Here is a 19,080-nt window from a genome sequence, read left to right as displayed (position 1 = left end):
AACAAAATCATCATCAACAACCTCAAGAAGCGCCTCGGCGACGCCAAAGGAAGATGGGCAGACGAGTTACCTATGATCCTTTGGGCCGACAAGACGACGCCCAAGACGGCGACCAATCACACTCCTTTCTCCTTAGTCTTTGGTTGCGAGGCAGTCATCCCTCCCGAAGTCGAACTCCCCACAGCAAGAAGCAGTTTCATGGCACCAGGTATGAACGACTCAGTCTTGGCTTACGACATCGATACCATTGACGAACTTAGGGAAGCAGCACTAGTCAGGATGGCCTCCTACCAACAAGTCGTCGCAAACAGCTACAACAAGACTGTGAGGGTTCGGATATTTCAGCAGGGAGATTGGGTTCTGCGCAAAGTCTTCCCAAATAAAAAGGATCCTCGACACGGCAAACTAGCTCCAACATGGGAAGGTCCTTATCAGATCGTGAGACGAACAGGTCATGGTGCGTACAAGTTGGTTGATAGAGACGGCACACCCATTCCAAGAAGTTGGAATGCGACACACCTAAAACTGTATCATTTCTGAACACTCAAGCTCTTTTTCTTGCTTTTTAGTCTTTCCTAACACACAGGCATACTAGCGTTCGCCGTCACTGTGACGACGCTCCGAAGCAGAGGGGGCACAATGTATCACAAAACCAAGATCATCTCGGATAGTATACACTCACAAGTAACAAAAGTTAAGTCCCTTTCCTCTATCTTTTTTACTTCTTTTTGTCTCCATATATTATTATCCTTACTAACTTAGGCATCGGAGGGCCGTTGGCTCCACCAACGGCCAGTCCTCACGCCATCGTCTTGTTTTGCAGACAACACCGTGGCGACGTCATAAGTATACACTTAGGAGGAATAACGAATATAAAGACTCGACTCGACTTCGTCCCGTATTTCTCCTTGAAATCTTTCTTTCTTTTTCTCCTTGTCGTAATTTCCTCTCATTTTTATGTCGCTCCATACTTACTTAAGCATCGGAGGGCCGTTGGCTCCACCAACGGCCAATCCTCACGCTCTGCTGTGTTGACAGTATGGTGCCCACATGGTGACGGATTCGACAAGGAGAAAAAATATGAAGCAAAGTGTGCAACACAGCATACAGGAAAACAAAAGTCGAAATTGTGCACGCATGTTCAGAAAAACGAAGTGAAAGGAAACAGTGTTCTTTTATTCAAAAATGATTGTATACATTACACATTACAAACTTACAAACTACAAAACACAATTTAGGCCATTACAAAAACGCCTGGTACACTACAATGTACATTACATACATAATGAAATACATATCTACATTTTCTACAGCATACATTTCTTGCAGGTTCCCCTTTGATAGGCTGGAGGCGTCACCAAAGTCGAACTCGAGGTATGTGCCCAACCTGCAAAACAAAACACCAAAACCAAACACATTTTTCCAAACACAAAACAAGCAACACATTTCGCAAACCACAAATATTTACATGACTTGCCCCCTTGGACAAGCCCAAAACGCACACAAAGGACTGCCGCCTTCAAGGCGAAACATAGCCACAAATATCTTTTCGACCTTCCCAAAGGCCGAACACACAAAATATTGTTTTAAAAAAAAGCCATTGTTTAACAAACACAACATTCAAAATTGTAAATTTTCAAGGAGGGGGGACAGAACTACTCCTGATGGTCTGCTGGGCCTGCATTCTCCCCTTGTTCGCCATCGCCTGGTGCCGCCATCGTCTCGACATCGGGGCTGGTTACAGTTGCACCCTCCTCGATGTCTTCTTCATCGCTAACGGCACCAGGGGGGATATAGTCCTCGGGGAATGCAGTGTTGAACTGAGCAATGTCTTCGTCAGGAGTCCAGTTCGCATGTTTACCCGCCTTGAACTCCTCTATCATCTCGGCCTTCATTTTCCAAGTGTAGTAACCAGCACACTCGTAAATCCTCGCCTTGACTTTGGAGAGAGACGTCTTCGGCTCGTCGACCTCAGCAACCAGCGTCTCCTTCTCAGTGTTCAACTGTGCGACCTCAGCAGCCCCTTTCTCTTGGCTCACCTGCAGCGCCTCAGCTCTTGCCATCGCCTCCTTGGCCACACCGCCAAGACGGCCAGCTTCCTGCTTTGCCTTCTTCATGTCATTTTTCAGTTTTACTATTTGATCTTCTAACATGATGACATGATGACGTGTGGCTAGAGCAAATTGCAAGGCCTGTGCTAAAGCAAATTATTTAAAGTCACTAAAGTGACGAGATGAGGATGGAAAAGGCGAAGAAAATAAAAAGAAAGAGCAGACACATACCCTCCATGCATCTGAGACGCTCTCGACAGTTGCAGCTACTGGGGACAAAGATTCCTAGCGCTCCCGGCTTGACGGCATCCAGAGGCGGTCGACTTCAGGCCAAAGCTGAACCCGTGGCGCATCTGCCGACCCATAGTCGTCAGGGAACTCCACTGCAAGTTTCCTCTTCCGAGATGGAGGCGGCATCTTTTTCTCAGCAGGCAGGAGCGAGCTGGTCTCCCCCGTCACCGTGGCGCAGTTGAAACCTTTGGCGGCTTCGGTGGTGATAACACAGTGATGGGTTTGGCTCGAGACACACTTCCTAGTGACTCCAGCCTCTTCCTCAGCAGTGCATCCGCAGATGGGGCCTTGCCAGAACGTGTCGATGGGCCAGTACCTGTTGGCAGCATTTATTTGACGACTCAGTCTCGTCACAGCAGTTGTAAATTGTATTTCATATTAAAAAGGGCGACGAAACCAAACAAAATGTAAACTAACCCTAATCCATGTTTACCTGTTGATATCGACATGTTCGCAGGTTCAGAAACTTCTTCTTCTTGAGAAGGCTCTTCGCGTTCGAACTTGAGGCCGATGAAATCTATGTCCTTTAGAGGGACCCCCAACAGCACAGCAGTCTTTTCTATGGCTTCGGCACCGACACCAACTGTGTCGAAAGATGCACCTACAAAAACACAAAAGTGAGACAAAGTCAAATCAACAAGCCCAAAAAACACCAAAAAACGAACAAAATACCTCGAGCCATCCACTCCCCCGTCAAGAAGTCGGAGTCGGGCCCTAAACTAGCCAACTCCACAAAAAAGAACCGACCCATCCACCCGCAGTCGTTCGACTTGTCCGCACCAAGAAGAGCCTCCCTGTCGTCCTTGACATGCAGCAAGTACCTACCAGCCCCATAATTTTGGACCTTGTAGGTGTACACAAGGTCCTCAACCCGGAACTCCATGTCCAGTTTGCCGGCCAGATGGTCGACCAAGTGCATCACCCTCCAGACCTGCGGCATCATTTGCGCCGGCGGCACCGCCAGTGCCCTTAGAACTCCTCGCACCAGTGGCGAGAAGGAATAAGTATACCCAATTCTGAAGGGATACTCGTAGAAGCACACCCAGCCGTCCGATACCGAATCGGCCCGTTCGTCGGGCTGCGGCAAACGAATTACCGCCGACGGAGGAAAACCACACTCCTCCCTGAGCGCCTCCACATCCTGCTTCCCCCAAGTGGCCGGCAGCATTCTTTCTGTCTAGAATGTGGGTAGGGCTGAAAATTGGCCCCTTAACCAGATCGCACTCCACCACCACTCTCTTGTTCTTCGCGCGGGTGGATTTCGTTCCCATTCGTTGCGACATAGAGAAAATCGAAGAAAGAAAGAAGGAAAGAGGAAGAGGGAAGCCGAGCAGTTACCTGAAAGAAGGAGAGAGAAATAGCGCCGATCGTTTTTTCTGGGAAGGAGAAGAGAGAGATTGCATAAGTGATTGCGGATGGTTGGAAGCGCAGTCCTATTTATTGGCGCTATTGGACGGTTGGCTTCTCCAAGGCAAACGTCATCATGACTCTAACGCCGTCAGCGTTGGGGAGGTTAAGAGGCGGTTTCCATTTTCCTTCCGTGAAACCCATTTTTCCTTTTTGAACTTCCCGGAATAAATTTAAAATGGGTTTGGGGACAATTGTTAGGGGGGAAAATACCCTCTTAGTGACATGGGCATACATGGCAAACATTATGTGCGTGGCTGCCAGCAAGGCGCATAGTGGCAACGCTCAAACTTACTCCCAACGGTTGAGAGTGAAGCAGCCGTTACAAACCCTTGATGAAGCCGGCCTTCATTACGCATTTATTATCTAATTATAGGCAATTAAGCATAAACGTTACATTCTTGTTGTAAATGCCTATAAAATGGCTTAGTCTTGTCTATTTTTCATACATGATTTCTAAGCAATAAACCTACGATTATCTTATCCTATTACAACTTGCTCTCACCATTTTCAATTATCTAGCTCGATCGATTGTTAGCACCTTCATCAAGGCAAGTTCGTCTCTAAGTCGAATTTGCCCAAAACAGTTACATCAACCATAACTCTAGCATATTGTAGTTTATCCCTACTACATGTTGCATTGTCTCTTTTGATGGGTTTACCTAGCTGACTGACAACCTTAAACAAAGATTTTTCCCCCCAATATTTGACGTTCAGTTTAAGTTGAACCCAAATAGGGATGGATTTCACATCCTCCTTCTCCATATCTAGATCAACATTCCAAGCCTTCACTACCAGAGGTTTGCTATCAAAGAAAAAATGGCCAGACAGAACGTTATCCCTTGAATCCATAGTGAAAAAACGAATTAGAAACACTACTTTCTTCACCATGACTACCTTATCAATGTTTAAATTCCTCCAAATTCTCCTAATGAAGCCCTCCATTACATTAATAGGGGGGTTTGCTCCAACAACATAACACACCACTGCTGAACTCCAGTACTCAACCTCCTCCTGTATATCATCAAAATCTATTTCTACAAGTGGATTTTCATTAATTTCATTAACAACAGATTCATCACAATCAAGTTCATTATCAGAAACAGCTGCATCATTGAACTGCTGCGAAATGGGTATTGAGCCAACTTTCGTTCCAGATTGCATATTGCTTGCACTTCCAATCGAATTATGAATAACACTCATAAAATCATTGAATGAATGTCGCATTTCAGATCCTACCTGCAAATGTTGGAGTCCCGATTTCGGAGTGAAAACCTCGTTCTCAATCCCAAAATCCAGCTCTTCTACTCCAAGAAGTTCATCCATGGAGCGAGTTCGCAGAGCTTGAGAGTCCGAAGAAGGTCCACGTTGCTTCGACGTGCCATTTCCATGCTTGTTACCCTGAATTTTCGCGCCAGTCTTCCTTGCCGTGGCGATAGTGTATGATAGTTACCATACACCAGAGAGAAACTTGGGGGAAAAGTTTCAGGGTAAGTTTTAGGGTTCATTTTTCATATTTGATTACCATGATTATTTGAAGAATTCAAAAAGGAAAAGTAGGACATTGTCCCATTCAAAATATCAGGGAAGAGAGAGTTGGATTATTTGGATACCCTATTAAATCGATTTAACGAATAAACAAAGAATTGGTCAACTTAAAAAAGCAGAACTTAGGACGACATAACTGGGCGAAATTAAGAGAAATGATAATCTCTACAGAAAATGAATCAATCAACATTTTTTTTACCGAATTGAGCTTTAACAAACACGATTTAAATTAAACCGACGCAAATTTGATATTTAAATTTTCGTAGAATCAATTACAAGCTTCAGATTTTGACAAAAAAATTGAGACGAAATTCCGAGGTGGAAAAAGTACATCATCTAACATAAGAAGATGTCGAGGTGCCGAGGAAGGAGATGGAAGGGAGGAGAGGAAAAGACGATAACATGCTTTAATCTGTTCTTCAGCCGCTATAATCAACCAACAACCCCTCCTTTGAAGAACATGCTTTTTTTATGTTAACAGACGAAGAACATGCTTTAATCTAATCAAATGAGGGGCTATTCGTTTTTTTTCCAGAATTTTGGTTGGAATACTTCGGAATATTTGAGAATAGTAAAATAAGGTTATTTAATAGTTTTATTGACATTTAACCATAGTCAATATTATATTAGTTAATTAGGTTGAAATTATTAAAATAATGCTATTTTAGGGAAATTATATATTACTAATGCTATTTTAGAGAAAGTGGTAAAAAAAAATTTACCAATGAGAATTTGCAAAAGTATAATGCTACCATAGAGAATTTCCTTAAAATATATGCATATTTTTCAAGTGTACACTTATATTTTTATTTGGATAACAATTGAGCTAATTAGAACATAAAATATAAAACTTCTAAAGCATTCACTTGTCCCGACGTACAATGATATTATTGTAAACAGGGGCAATCAAAAGCTTTTATTTAGTTTGACTAGGCAAGTGAATGTTACTCCCTCCGTATTTAATTAAAAGATACACATTCCATAATTGGTTGTATTTAATTAAAAGATACATGCAATTCCTATTTCTAGCATGCCATATCTCCACTTTTAATTATATTACTCCCTCCGTCCCATATTAGTTGTTACATTTACCTTTGCACAAAGTTTTAGGTAAGAAGTGGTGAAGGAAATAGTGCCCTTGGTCCAAGTATGCATATAATATTAAGTCTAATAAATTAATGCGGTTCAGTATTAATTAACAAGTTAATAATTCAGTGAGATCAAGTGAGCTGAATGCCTAGCTAGAGGCCGCTACAGTTCAAGTGGAATTAATTATATTAATCCACAGCTTACTCTTGACTGAACCCATAGGGTCACACAAATAGTACGTAAACGGATCAAGTATTTAATGGCATTAAATACTCCATCTATGGATATTCAGAATCGACGGATCTTGGTTCCAGTGGGAGCTGAGATCGTCAAAGGCAAGCAAATGAATACTCCGGAAACGATGATATTGCCGGAAACGGAAATATGGATCGTATCGGAAATATAAATATTATCCAAGTCGTAGATGTTGCCGGAAACGGAAACATGGTACGTATCGGAAAATATTAATGGAAATGGAAATATTGCCGGAATCGGAAATATTGCCGGAAACGGAAATATTGTCTGAATCGGAAATATTATCGGAATCAGAAAATAATTCCGGAAACGGAAATATTAAATATTTGTTCGAAACGGAAATTAATTCCGGAATCGGAAATGTTAAATATTGTTCGTATCGGAAATGAATTTCGGAATCGGGAAATTAATCGGAAGCGCGTCGTACGAATTAGCATCGGACGAGCTTGCTAGACGAAGGCCCAGCACGAAGCCAGGCCCACGTCCAGCAAGGGAAACGCGCGCCACAACACGCCAGCCCAAGGCTGCGCCAGGCCCAGCGCGCGCCCAAGGCTGCGGCAGTCGTGGGCTCCGTGGCAATTGGGTTGCGTTGCTCGGGCTGTGCGCGCGCGCGCATGGCGCCCCTCGTGGGCTGCTGTGCGTGCGTGTGTGTTTGTGTTCACATACGAAACCTAAAGCGTATAGGATTCGTTTAATGATTAAATTCCTAATCCTAAAAGATAAATTAATTAAATAAGAGTTCTACTAGGATTCTAATTTAATTAATTCGTATCCTAGTAGGATTCCAATTCTCTTTTCATACCCCTATAAATATGTGGCCTAGGTTCACAATTTATAACGAGTTTTTCAAGTATTCAAAGTGACATTTTTTAGAGCAAAAATTCAGTCATATTATTGCCTATAATACCCGAAAATTATAGTACCTTAAGGGCGATTCTAGTTGGTCAATCTTAAGGCGGATCCGGATGTGTTGTGGACTATCTACGGAGGGACGACACTTGGAGTCCTAAAGACTTGTTCTTGTTCTGTTCGGGCGCAGCTAGGGAGGGCACGCTACAAAGTGTATGCATCTAAATTATGCTATATGATTATGTGTAAATAATATGTTTCCTGGCATTATGGTTTTTCCGCATGATTTATGTTTATTCATATGTATCATAACCTAACAAGTGGTTGTTTGGTTATCAATTATTATTTTATTGAAAAATTGAATGTGATAGGAGTTGGTGGGGTATTTTTTTAATTGAATGAGAGAGGGTGTGGGGACAAAATAAAATTTAGTGGGAAGAGAGAGACAATATAATAATTGTGGGAACATTCCTAATTTAGAAATGTAACAACTAATTTGGGACGGACGAAAAATGAAAGTGTAACAACTAATCTGAGACGGAGGGAGTAATTTTTTTCTTTCTCTTATGGTCTCCACACTTACTCACTTCCTCTTTTTATTATAATAATAATTCACCCTTTTTAAATTTCTTACAATAAATAATACTCTCTCCGTCCCAATTTAGTCGTTACACTTCTCTTTGCACAAAGTTTTAGGTGATAAGTGGTTGTTTGGTTATCAATTGTTATTTTATTGAAAAAGTAGATGTGATAGGACTTAGTGGGTATTTTTTTAATTGAATGAGAGAGGGTGTGAGGACAAAAAAAAATTAGTGGGAAGAGAGAGACAATATAATAATTGTGGGGTCATTCCTAATTTAGAAATGTAACAACTAATATGGGACAAACGAAAAAGGAAAGTGTAACAACTAATCTGGGACGGAGGGAGTAACTCAATACCCACTTTAATTTCATCTTATACGTTAATAAATTCAATTTACCCTCCATAAACTACGTGCCGATCAAATTGTATCTTTTAATTAAATACAGAGAGAGTCCTTTGTATAACTGTATTGCGTATTATTTCATTAGCATGTTCCCTTAACCAAGAAAACACCATTACTATAAATAATTAGGCTACATCGAATTTCTTACTTCATGAAATCTAATTCACAAATTCTTATTTACATGGGGTGTACGATAAATATTGTACACCAGAGTTAAAGTTAATGTAAAATGCTTAAAAGTTACCCTTACATATGTAAAAGTTATATATTTTTAAATTTTATTTTAATAAAAAATATTTCTTCAAAATCGCTAATAATGTATAAAATTAAATATTGGACCCTTTAAAATATTTATCTATCAATTTTTTTTAATAATATAAAAGTTAGAGGAAATAGGGTAAAAGTTAGTGAAAATTGGGTAAAAGTTACGTTGGTGTACAATAAATTTATTGTATACCTTGCACATACAAGACTTTTTGTAACTTTAAGCATTTTACGTCAACTTTAACTCTGGTGTACAATATTTATCATACACCCTATGTAAATAAGAATTTGTGCAAACGGTCTTGCGCGCACAAGGTGTACAATAAATTTATTGTACACCAAGATAACTTTTACCCATTTTTTTGTAACTTTAATCTAGTTTTGATTAACTTTTATATTAATAAAAAAAAGTTGATAGATAAATATTTTAAAGGGTTAGATGATTAATTTCATACATTATTAGTGATTTTGAAGAAATAAGTTTTACTAAAATAAAAAAATTTATCACCAAAAAGTAGATAACTTTAACATATATATGCTTAACTTTTAGGCATTTTGAGTTAACTTTTACTCTTGTGTACAATATTTATTGTATACCCATTGTAAATAAGAATTTGTGTAAAAGTTAATCTTATATACGTAAAAGTTATATATTTTTTTAGTAATAAAGTTTTTCATTTTAGTAAAAAATATTTCTTCAAAATCACTAATAATGTATAAAATTACTCCCACCGTCCCGGAATACTTGACCTGTTTTTCTTATCGGGTCGTTTTTAATACTTGACCTGTTTCTAAAAATGGAAATATTCTAACAATATTATATTATTTCTCACTCCACCCCTATTAACCCACCTACTCCCTACTCCATACAAAAAATAATTAAAAATTCAACCCCTACTCTCCCCTAACCTCACCTCTTAACCCACCTCCCACTAACTACATTAAAATAATACTTCACTATCAACTATTACCTATTAAATTAAATAAGTCAATTCAAGTCCCTTAAACTCTGTGCCGGTCAAACCGGGTCGAATATTCCGGGACGGAGGGAATAATCATTTATTACTTTAAAATCTTTATCTATTAATTTTTTTTAATAATATAAAAGTTAGATAAAACTGAGTAAAAGTTGGAGAAAATTGAGTAAAAGTTATGTTAGTGCACAATAAATTTATTGTACACCTAGTGCATACAAGACCTTTTGAATCTAACCCGGTTGAAATTTGGTTTCTTACAAATATAGTTGTTAAAAAAGTCGGTACACATTTCTCTCTCTAAATGATAGCTTTCTCTCTAAAATTTTAGAGGTTTCTTCCCCTTCGCACCACTTCACTAAACCCCCGTTAATCCCTCGTAAACCCTAAGTTCCACTATCAATCGTTCACTTTTCACCTCTAATCGATGGCTGTTAAGGGAAGAGACAATGGGTTTTCTTGAAGTATGAAGGAGTGTTCCGCTTTTTCTCGAACTGTAGAAGGGTGGGGCATAAAAAAGTTCATTTCCCCACCACTCTGGATTAGACAGAAGAGAAAATGGGTAAGAGATTAGCGTTGATCTGTTTTACACCGTACTGGATTGATATCCCGACAAATCCTCTTTTCACTAACAAGATCATAGGTCTGAAGAAGACGGAGCGAAATTGAACTTCCAGAATTAATCTCAGGGTGTTCTCTCTGTTTATGCCAAATTTCGTCTATGGGCGATCTTTGGCTTAGGTCGACACTAACTAAGCGATAATTAAATAAGGGAAGACAAAAAGAGACACGACACAGAGAAGTGTTTACGCGGAAAACCCAGGAATAAGGTAAAAAACCGCGGATAGGTATGAGGCTATCAATCCACTAAGTTTCCTATATGATTGTTTGTATCTTATTCTAGAAATCAATGTAACAAAATATAAATAACGAATACAAGAATGATTTGAATGCTTTTATGGCTTGAGAGTATGAGAGTTTTAGTTCATGTGTCCCTCGCTTGTCTTCGTCTTCGTCCTTTTATAGGAAATTTCCAACGGTCTAGTTGGTTGAGAGAATCCCACAAAGATAGGGATATCTTTGTCGCACGTCTCTTTGGTCTTCAACTAACTCCACGTTTCTCGCGCATGCCTTGAACTCGTTCTTGCTGTCATGACGGCGCTGCCCATCGTGGGCTTTAGGTTAGCTTATCTTTATTGGCCTGCCCAGAGATGACGCGTCCCTACGTCTTGCGCGTTGTCGTCTGTCCTTCGTCGTCTATGCCTCGTCATACGACGCCACGTCGGACGTATCTCCCTGGAACTATATATGCTTACCTGCGACACGACAGAACCTGGTTGAAACGACATGATCAAACGTTAGTGCGGTTATGTCGTTAGTCCAAAAAGTGGGATAACAGTTTGCCCCCAATTGTGAATTTACAGAGTCATACAGAGCGAAAGAAACAATTCAAATTTAAAAAATAAAAAACCGTCTTCAACCGCCTAGTTCGTGGGACAAAACCGTTCAGAATTCCAGAGTAATAAATATCGATTCGCGACATGCAATAAAGTTCTTCACACCAAGATTTTTCAAAAATGTCTAGATCCGAAAGCAGGAGAGAGAAGAGGGAGAAAGTGAAGTCGATTTTCGCACTGAGTTTGCTCGATTTCAGGTAAAATTTGCTTTCTTTTTTCGATTTTCTTGTAGATTTCTATAAGTGAGATGGGTAGATCTAAGTCGGTTGTGGTGAGAGGAAAGGGGGAGTCGGGATCCACTCGGGTTAAGTCCCTTAACCCGATATATTCTACTGTGGTGGACCCGGCGGCGTTTGTTGAACTTGCTGGTTTGCCGCCGTCAGCGGAAGTGAAGATTCCCGGCTCGGACGAGGAAGCCTTTGACTGTCCAAAGGGGTATGTGGTTATGTACGAGTATCCGTTCACAATTGGCTTCAAATTCCCTTTCACTCCTCTAGTTAGGTCCTTTATCGAGGTTTTCCATTTGAGCCCGGGTCAGTTGATGCCCCAGATATGGCGGGTTTTCACGGTGGTGCACGGAGTCACTGCCGACTGGCGAGCGCCGTTTGATCTGTCTGACTTGATGTATACTTACGACCTAGCGCTGCAGAAGTGTTGTAGGTATACCTTGGTCACGAAGAAGGGGAAGACGAACTTAGGTGTTGGTTTAGGTGTGAACGACAGGGGCTGGCAGAGTCGTTTTGTCTTCGTAGGCAAAGATTCTCTGGGAGATAAAGGGCGGTTTCTGGTCGAGGGATGGACGACGGAAGGTAAATGTGTTGTTTTGTCTTTGTTTCTCGTCGTTTTACTGAACGTCGCCTTACTTGGTTTTGTTTTGCAGTTGTCAAGGCGTCGTCGTTGACTGAGTTGAACGCTGATTCTGAGGATAAATATCAGAAATTCTTGGGTTATTCTGTTGAGGATAGGTCTTTTAGTCGTGACGGGGAGTTTTTAGACGAGAAAGAGGTGAACCGGTCAGGCGACGTCGCCGAGGAGGAGGAAGTAGACGAGGAATCAGGTCAGCGGACTCGTCGTCGGAAAAGGTTGGATTTGCTTGAAGAGGTAGTGGCAAACTCGTCGTCCGCCGAAGGTGAAGTAGGCGATATGGCTGACAACTCAGGTATTTGACGTTTGTTTATTTTGGGGTTTGTGTATATTTTTTGTTTTTGCTTTGGATAGTGTTTGACCTTGATCTTTTGTATTGGGTGTAGAGCACACTTTGTCGTCTAGGTCTGTGTCGAGGATGTCTCAGAGCGAGAATCAGGAGCGTGCGAGGAAGCGATTGAGGTCGTCCTCGACTTCTGGTGGACAAGGTATGACGGTCGTACCTCGGTTTTCTGCGATAGGTTCGTCGGCTGAGACGCCTGTCGTCATAGGAGCCGAAGGCTTTCATCCGATTGCTTCGTCATCGCCCCCGCAGCCGTTCAAGGCGTCGTCTGCTGCTGTCGACGTTGGTAAAGTGTCTGCTTCGTCGGCCAAGAAGCGTCCTGCTGAGGCGAATCCCGTCGAGGATACGGTTATCACTTTTCCCCCAGGCTTCTTGGGTGATGAAGAGGCGTCTGTTATATGGCCTTTCGCTGATCGCTTGATCTTGCCTACGACGTATCGACGATATCATGAGGTGGATCCTCTTCCTGTCGAGTCGGACGCCGCTGAACTTAGCCTGCGGGTAAGTTTTATTTAGTTTTTTCTTCATTTCTTTTTAGTTTGCAAAAGATGTGTGTTGTGTAAATCTGTTCTGGCATTGGTTTTGCGCAGGCGTCGCAGGCTGCCTTGGCTGTGCGTAGGCAATGTTCGTTGCTGTGCGACGAGGTGACGAATGCGAGGCAGCTGGCGGCGACGGCAAAGAAGGCGGCCGTGTCGTGGGAGGCGAAGTGGAAGGCTGCTGAGAAGAAGGTCGTGGACCTCGCTGCGGTGGTTAAGGCCAAGGGTGATCAATTGAAAGGTAAGGATAAGCAATTAGCCGACGTGGCTAAAGATTTGGAGAAAGTGAAGGGAGAGTTGGCCTCGACGACGGAGGAGTTAGATGGATTGAGGAGCTTGTACGACGCCCTGCAGGAGGAGGCGAAGGACGTCGAGGGTCTCGCTATATGGAGGACGCGGGCGCAAATGATGTACTCCTGCTTGATTGGGGAGACTAGCATTTGGCCGTGTCAGAAGGAGGTGGACGACTACCTGGCCAATGGCGGTACCATGGCTTATCTGTCGGTGCCCGTGGTGGATTCGGAAGAGTTAGCGAAGACGGCTGACACCGCCAGTACTGAGGCGACAGAGGTGGACGCTGCCTTGTTGGTGGTGGACGCGCCTGTTCTAGAGAAAGAGGGGGAGGTGTTAGCTGTTGGGTGCGAAGAGGAGGCTCTTGTCGTCGTTTCTCAACACGAGGCGTTGGACGTGGCGTCGGTGGAGGTGTCAGTCGTGACTGACGTCGTCGTGCCCCCAGAGTAGGAGTCGGAGCAGGAGATCGTGGCCTCTACTCAGGAAGAAGGGATGTAATAGTTTGTAGTTTTTGAATTTCTGTTGGTTTTTGTGTTTTGTTTGTGAATTTCTTTACTCGTCGTTGATGGCGACGACGAGGTAGTTTGGATGGCTTGTGTTTTGTTTTCGTGTTTTGGATGTTTTTACTCGTCGTCGGTGGCGGCGGCGAGGTGTTTGGATAATGTTTTTTGTTTGAATTTCGGAAGTCGTGGCCTCAGGGGTCGCGCAATTTGTATTTTGCTATATAAGTGTGTTCCTCTCTTTTTCTTACTTGTATGTTTTTTGTGACTTTTGTGTTTCGAAGCTTTTGTCGTGCGTCGTGTGGCATGTGTTTTACGGGTAACAAATATTGAAATGGTGGTATTACATGTATGTAAAACCGTACCTGCGTCGGTTGCTCGTTGTTAATCACTTGGGATTCATTTTCTGTCATGCGTCGTGTGTTATCTTCTGCAAAAGAAAACATGGGTTGCTAGGAGGATTGGCCGTTAGGGATGCCAACGGCCCTCCGATGCCTAAGTCAGTAACAATTCCAAACAAATAAAGCGATAAAAAATAAGGAAGAAAGTAGAAACGATGGTACGACAACTGATAAAATTGGCTACGACGGATATTTTAAAAGTGATAGAGTTTAAGATGTGTAGCGTTCCAGCTTCGGGGGACCGACTTGCCGTCTTTGGTGACGAGCCTGTGTGCCCCCTTTCCGACGATTTTGTCGATCAAGTATGGTCCTTCCCAAGCTGGCGCGAGTTTACCTGCGTTTAATTCTTTTGTGTTTTGGAACACTTTGCGCAACACCCAGTCGCCCTCCTTGAACACTTTTACTTTGACGTTTTTGTTGAAGCATTTTGCCACAATCTGTTGTTGCGACGCCATTCTTATCAACGCTGCTTCTCTGAAGTCTTCTGTGTTGTCGAGGTTTTCACTAAGTTCGACATCGTTCTGCTCTGGCGTCATGAGTCCATATCGTGCACTGGGCAGCGTCACTTCAGGGGGTAGTACTGCTTCGCACCCGTAAACGAGTGAGAAGGGAGTCTGTCCCGTCGCCGTTCTAGGCGTCGTCCTGTTGGCCCATAGGATGGATGGCAACTCTTCTGCCCATCGTCCCTTCTTATCGTCCAGCCGCTTTTTTAGCGATGCGATGATTGTTTTGTTGCTGGATTCCGCCTGTCCATTTGCTTGGGGGTATCTTGGCGTTGACGACTTTAGCTCAATGTTCCACGTCTTGCAGAAAGCCCTAGTCTTGTCGCTGATGAATTGGGATCCGTTGTCGCATATGATTTCTGATGGCACTCCGAATCTGCATATAATGTTAGTCCATATGAACGAACATACCTCTTTATCTCTTACCTGTTGGAACGCACCTGCTTCTATCCACTTAGAAAAATAATCTGTTAGAGCTAGCATGAAGACCTTTTGTCCTGGGGCGACGGGTAATTTACCGACGATGTCCATTCCCCATTTCATGAAAGGCCACGGAGTTAAGGTGGGGTGTAAAAATTCAGATGGTTTATGTGTCATACCTGCGTGTCGTTGACATTTGTCGCACTTAGCTACGTACCTCATTGCGTCTTTGAGCATCGTTGGCCAATAGTATCCGTTTCTTTTGATTCTGGTTGACAGGCTTCGTCCTCCTTCATGTCCGCCACATTCTCCTTCGTGGTATTGCTTTTGTAGTCTTTCCCATTCTGTTTTTTCTGCGCATCGCATCAACATTCCGTTCGCTGATCTTTTAAATAGTATACCCTGCAAAATAACATATCGTGAAGCTTTGAAAAGTATTTTCCTGGCCTCGAGCTTGTCGTCGGGTAGGGTTTCATGTGTTAGGTAGTCGAGGATGGGCTTGGTCCAGCTGTCTGTGTTTGTGGTTGATAGGACGAGGCTGGCATCTTGTGGTATGTCTTTTTCAATAGCAGGTGACAATAGGTGTACTAGAGGTATGGTCGAGAATGGTGACTTTCTGAGTGCGGATCCTAGGTTGGCAAGGGCGTCAGCTTGCGTGTTTAAGTCTCGTGGAACTTGTTTAATGGAGAGGGGTTTGAATCTGGAGGCTAGCTTTTTTGCTTTTTCGAGGTATAAGGTCATTTTCAGGTCTTTAGCCTCGTAGTCGCCGTTGATCTGGTTGACGATTAATTGTGAGTCGCTAAAGATGTTGAGTCCACTTGCCCCCAATTTTTCAGCTAGCGTCAATCCGGCGATTAATGCCTCGTATTCTGCTTCGTTGTTTGTCGCTTTGAAGTCGCAGCATATGGCTTGTGCTATCATGTCCCCTTGTGGTGACTTTAGCACGACGCCTAGACCTGCACCGCGAAAGTTAGACGAACCGTCAACGAAGAGCGTCCATATCTCTTCTACGTTATTCATGAGTTTGACTTCGTTGTCCGCTATTTTCTCTAAGTCGGGGCTAAAGTCTGCCACAAAGTCTGCTAGTGCCTGCGATTTCACCGCCGTTCTTGGTTGGTATTTGATGTCGAAGCTTCCTAGCGCCATCGTCCATTTCTCCATTCGACCTGTTAGTTCTGGTGTACGCATCACAGACTTGATTGGATAATTAGTCATCACCACTATTTGGTGAGTTTCGAAATAATGCCTTAGTTTTCTAGTTGCAGTAACGAGTGCTAAAACGAGTTTTTCGAGGGAGGAATACCTGGTTTCCGCTTCTAGTAGCGACTTACTTATGTAGTAAATAGGTAGCTGTTGCGTTTCGTCTTCTCGGGCTAGGACCGCGCTGACTGCTGTGGAGCTGACGGCTAGGTACAGTTGTAGGACTTCGCCTTCTTTGGGTTTGGACAGGAGGGGTGGCGACATCATGTATTTTTTGAGGTTTTGCAAGGCTGCTTCGTGGTCGTCGGACCAGTCAAAACCTTTATTTTTGCGCAAGACGTCATAGAATACGACGCTTGTCCGACGACCGCGAGATAAAACGATTTAGCGCCGCCACTCTTCCTGTCAAGCGTTGTACCTCTTTTATGTTCCTGGGGGATTGAATGTTGATGATTGCGCGCACCTGGTCGGGGCTAGCCTCGATTCCTCTTTGGGTGACGATGTAACCTAAGAATTTCCCTGCAGACACTCCGAAAGAACATTTAGTTGGGTTAAGTTTCATATCGTATTTTCTCAATATGTTGAAGGATTGTCGTAGGTGTTCGACATGGTCGTCGGCCTTCCTTGATTTTACTAGCATGTCGTCGATGTAGACCTCCATCGTGTCTCCAAGTTGGTCTTTGAACATTTTGTTGACCAATCGTTGGTACGTTGCACCTGCATTTTTAAGACCAAAAGGCATGACTTTATAACAATAAATTCCTCTGTCTGTTACAAAAGATGTTTTCTCCTGGTCGTCTGGGTGCATAAGGATCTGGTTGTATCCGGAGTAGGCGTCCATAAATGTTAGTAGCTCGTGTCCAGCAGTGGCGTCGACCAGGGCGTCGATGTGCGGCAGCGGGAATGGGTCTTTAGGGCATGCTTTGTTGATGTCTGTGAAGTCGATACAGACTCTCCACTTTCCGTTCTTTTTACTGACGACGACGACATTTGCTAACCAATCTGGATACTTGACTTCTCTGATTTTCCCGGAGTCTATCAGTTTTTGGACTTCTTCGTCTATGATTTTATTTCTCTCAGGTGCGAATTTTCGCCGTTTCTGTTTCACTGGTTTGAAGTTGGGGTCGACATTGAGTTTGTGGGTGATGACGTCTGAACTGATTCCTGTCATATCCTCATGCGACCAAGCGAAGCAGTCCGAGTTTTCTCTTAGGAATGACACTATCTGACTTCTGATGTTGTCAGGCAGCGACGCTCCGATCCTTACTACTTGGTCTGGCTTTGCCTGATCTAGTATAATTTCATCGATCTGTTGGTCGTCGAGGTCGTCTACCGTCGACCCTGGCTGTAATTGCTAGATGGATGACTTTGATGGTTTCAGCGCCGTTTCATAACATTTCTTTGCGTCCCTTTGTTGTCCTTTGATTTCCATGACTCCCCATTTGGTTGGCAACTTGATTGACTGGTGGTATGTCGACGGCACCGCCTTCATTTTGTGGATCCATGGTCGTCCCAAAATGACGTTGTATGCTGATGGGCAGTCGACGACGTTGAACTTGGTCATCACATTAACACCTTCTGCGTACGTAGGCAGCGATATCTCTCCTACTATTCGTAGCGATTCTCCACTGAATCCTACTAGGACTGTCGACCTTTTTATTATACTCTTTTCGTCTAGTCCCATTTCCTGCAGAGCCTCTAGGAACAATACGTTTGCTGAACTGCCGTTGTCGATCAATATCCTTTTGATGAGAGCGTTGCCTATTGGGAGCGATATGACTAGCCCGTCATGATGTTCCTGTATTGTGTCGGTTGAATCTGAGTCGTCGAAGGTTATTATCATCGCTGCTAATGACTTGTCGAGTGCTACTTCGTCTTCGGTCTGCCCCTCTTTGACGGCTTCAGATTCGCCCCTGTTGATTTTTTTAGCTGCAGAAGAAGTTAGTCCACACATATCTGAACCACCAGAAATAACGTTTACCACTTTTTCGAACGTGGGCGGGGCCGGTCGGTCGCCGCTTGGTGCTGGTTTGGGTTGGGAGCTGCTATCCTTGTTATACGTCTCCTTTCCTTTGTCGCTCAGTAGGTCCTTCAGGTGGCCTCTTTTCAATAGATACGCCACCTCCTTTTTGAGGGAGATGCATTCCTCGGTTGTGTGGCTATTGTCGCGGTGGAAGTCGCACCACCTGCTCATGTCCTTCGTAGAGTCTGGTCTGTCGCTCTTCTTAGGCCATCTGACGGTACCACCTACACTTTGAAGGGCGTTTACCACGCCTCCGATGTCGACGTTGAAGCCATACTCGGAGATGGGGGGATAAACGACCCGTTCATTCCTGTAAACACTGTTAGTATCATCATATTGATTGACATTTTGTACCTGACTCTGGCGGTTGTATGGTTGGTGTCTCCAGCCGTTGTTCCTTGGGGTGTACGACCTCCTGTCGCTGCTGCCCCCTGTTGGTCGCTGAGAAACCATTCGTGTAATCTCGTCGTCTTCAATCCGCATCTGGGCAGTAGCCCTCGATCTGACTTCTTCGAAGGTTGCACAGGGATATTTGGTTAGTTCCCGGTACAGCTCCGAGTTGGGGACGAGACCTCTCTTGAATGCTTCGATGGCTGTCCTGACATCACAGTTTTTTATGCTAATTTTTTCACAATTAAAACGGTTAAAATAATCGCGTACCGACTCGGTAGGTCCTTGGACCAACCGATAGAGGTCACTTATTTGTTTCTCCAACTGGCGACTGCTGGCGAATTGTTGGTAGAAGGCGTTGATGAGGTCGGACAGGCAGAAGATAGATCCAGGTGTTATGTTCATGAGCCATTCACTACAAGAAATTGATTAATTACC

The 19,080-nt window shown here is 43.3% G+C and overlaps 2 protein-coding genes across 2 annotated transcripts; both read right to left on the bottom strand.

The window, feature by feature from the left end:
- Positions 1-14,890: 14,890 nt before the first annotated feature.
- On the bottom strand, positions 14,891-16,175 carry LOC130463854 (uncharacterized). The gene is made up of 2 exons (XM_056833124.1): positions 15,050-16,175; positions 14,891-14,985 (listed from the first exon to the last, which is right to left on the bottom strand). The coding sequence occupies exons 1-2, from the start codon at positions 16,173-16,175 to the stop codon at positions 14,891-14,893; spliced, it is 1,221 nt and encodes a 406-aa protein (XP_056689102.1).
- Positions 16,176-17,583: 1,408 nt separating this feature from the next.
- Positions 17,584-19,047, bottom strand: LOC130463850 (uncharacterized). Its single transcript, XM_056833118.1, has one exon. The coding sequence runs from the start codon at positions 19,045-19,047 to the stop codon at positions 17,584-17,586; it is 1,464 nt and encodes a 487-aa protein (XP_056689096.1).
- Positions 19,048-19,080: the final 33 nt, after the last annotated feature.

The sequence above is a fragment of the Spinacia oleracea genome, chromosome 1 (assembly GCF_020520425.1).
Source record: "Spinacia oleracea cultivar Varoflay chromosome 1, BTI_SOV_V1, whole genome shotgun sequence".
Lineage (NCBI taxonomy): Eukaryota > Viridiplantae > Streptophyta > Magnoliopsida > Caryophyllales > Amaranthaceae > Spinacia > Spinacia oleracea.
The sequence above is the reverse complement of the archived record's forward strand: the minus strand, read 5'-3'. Positions and strand labels throughout refer to the sequence as shown.

Excerpts from the sequence above, each read along its gene's own strand:
- LOC130463854 (XM_056833124.1), bottom strand. The coding sequence starts at position 16,175 with ATGGCGCTAGGAAGCTTCGACATCAAATACCAACCAAGAACGGCGGTG. Across the intron at positions 14,986-15,049 it reads TTCTAAGTGGATAGAAGCAG|ATTCGGAGTGCCATCAGAAA; the intron begins GTGCGTTCCAAC and ends CATTATATGCAG.
- LOC130463850 (XM_056833118.1), bottom strand. The coding sequence starts at position 19,047 with ATGAACATAACACCTGGATCTATCTTCTGCCTGTCCGACCTCATCAAC.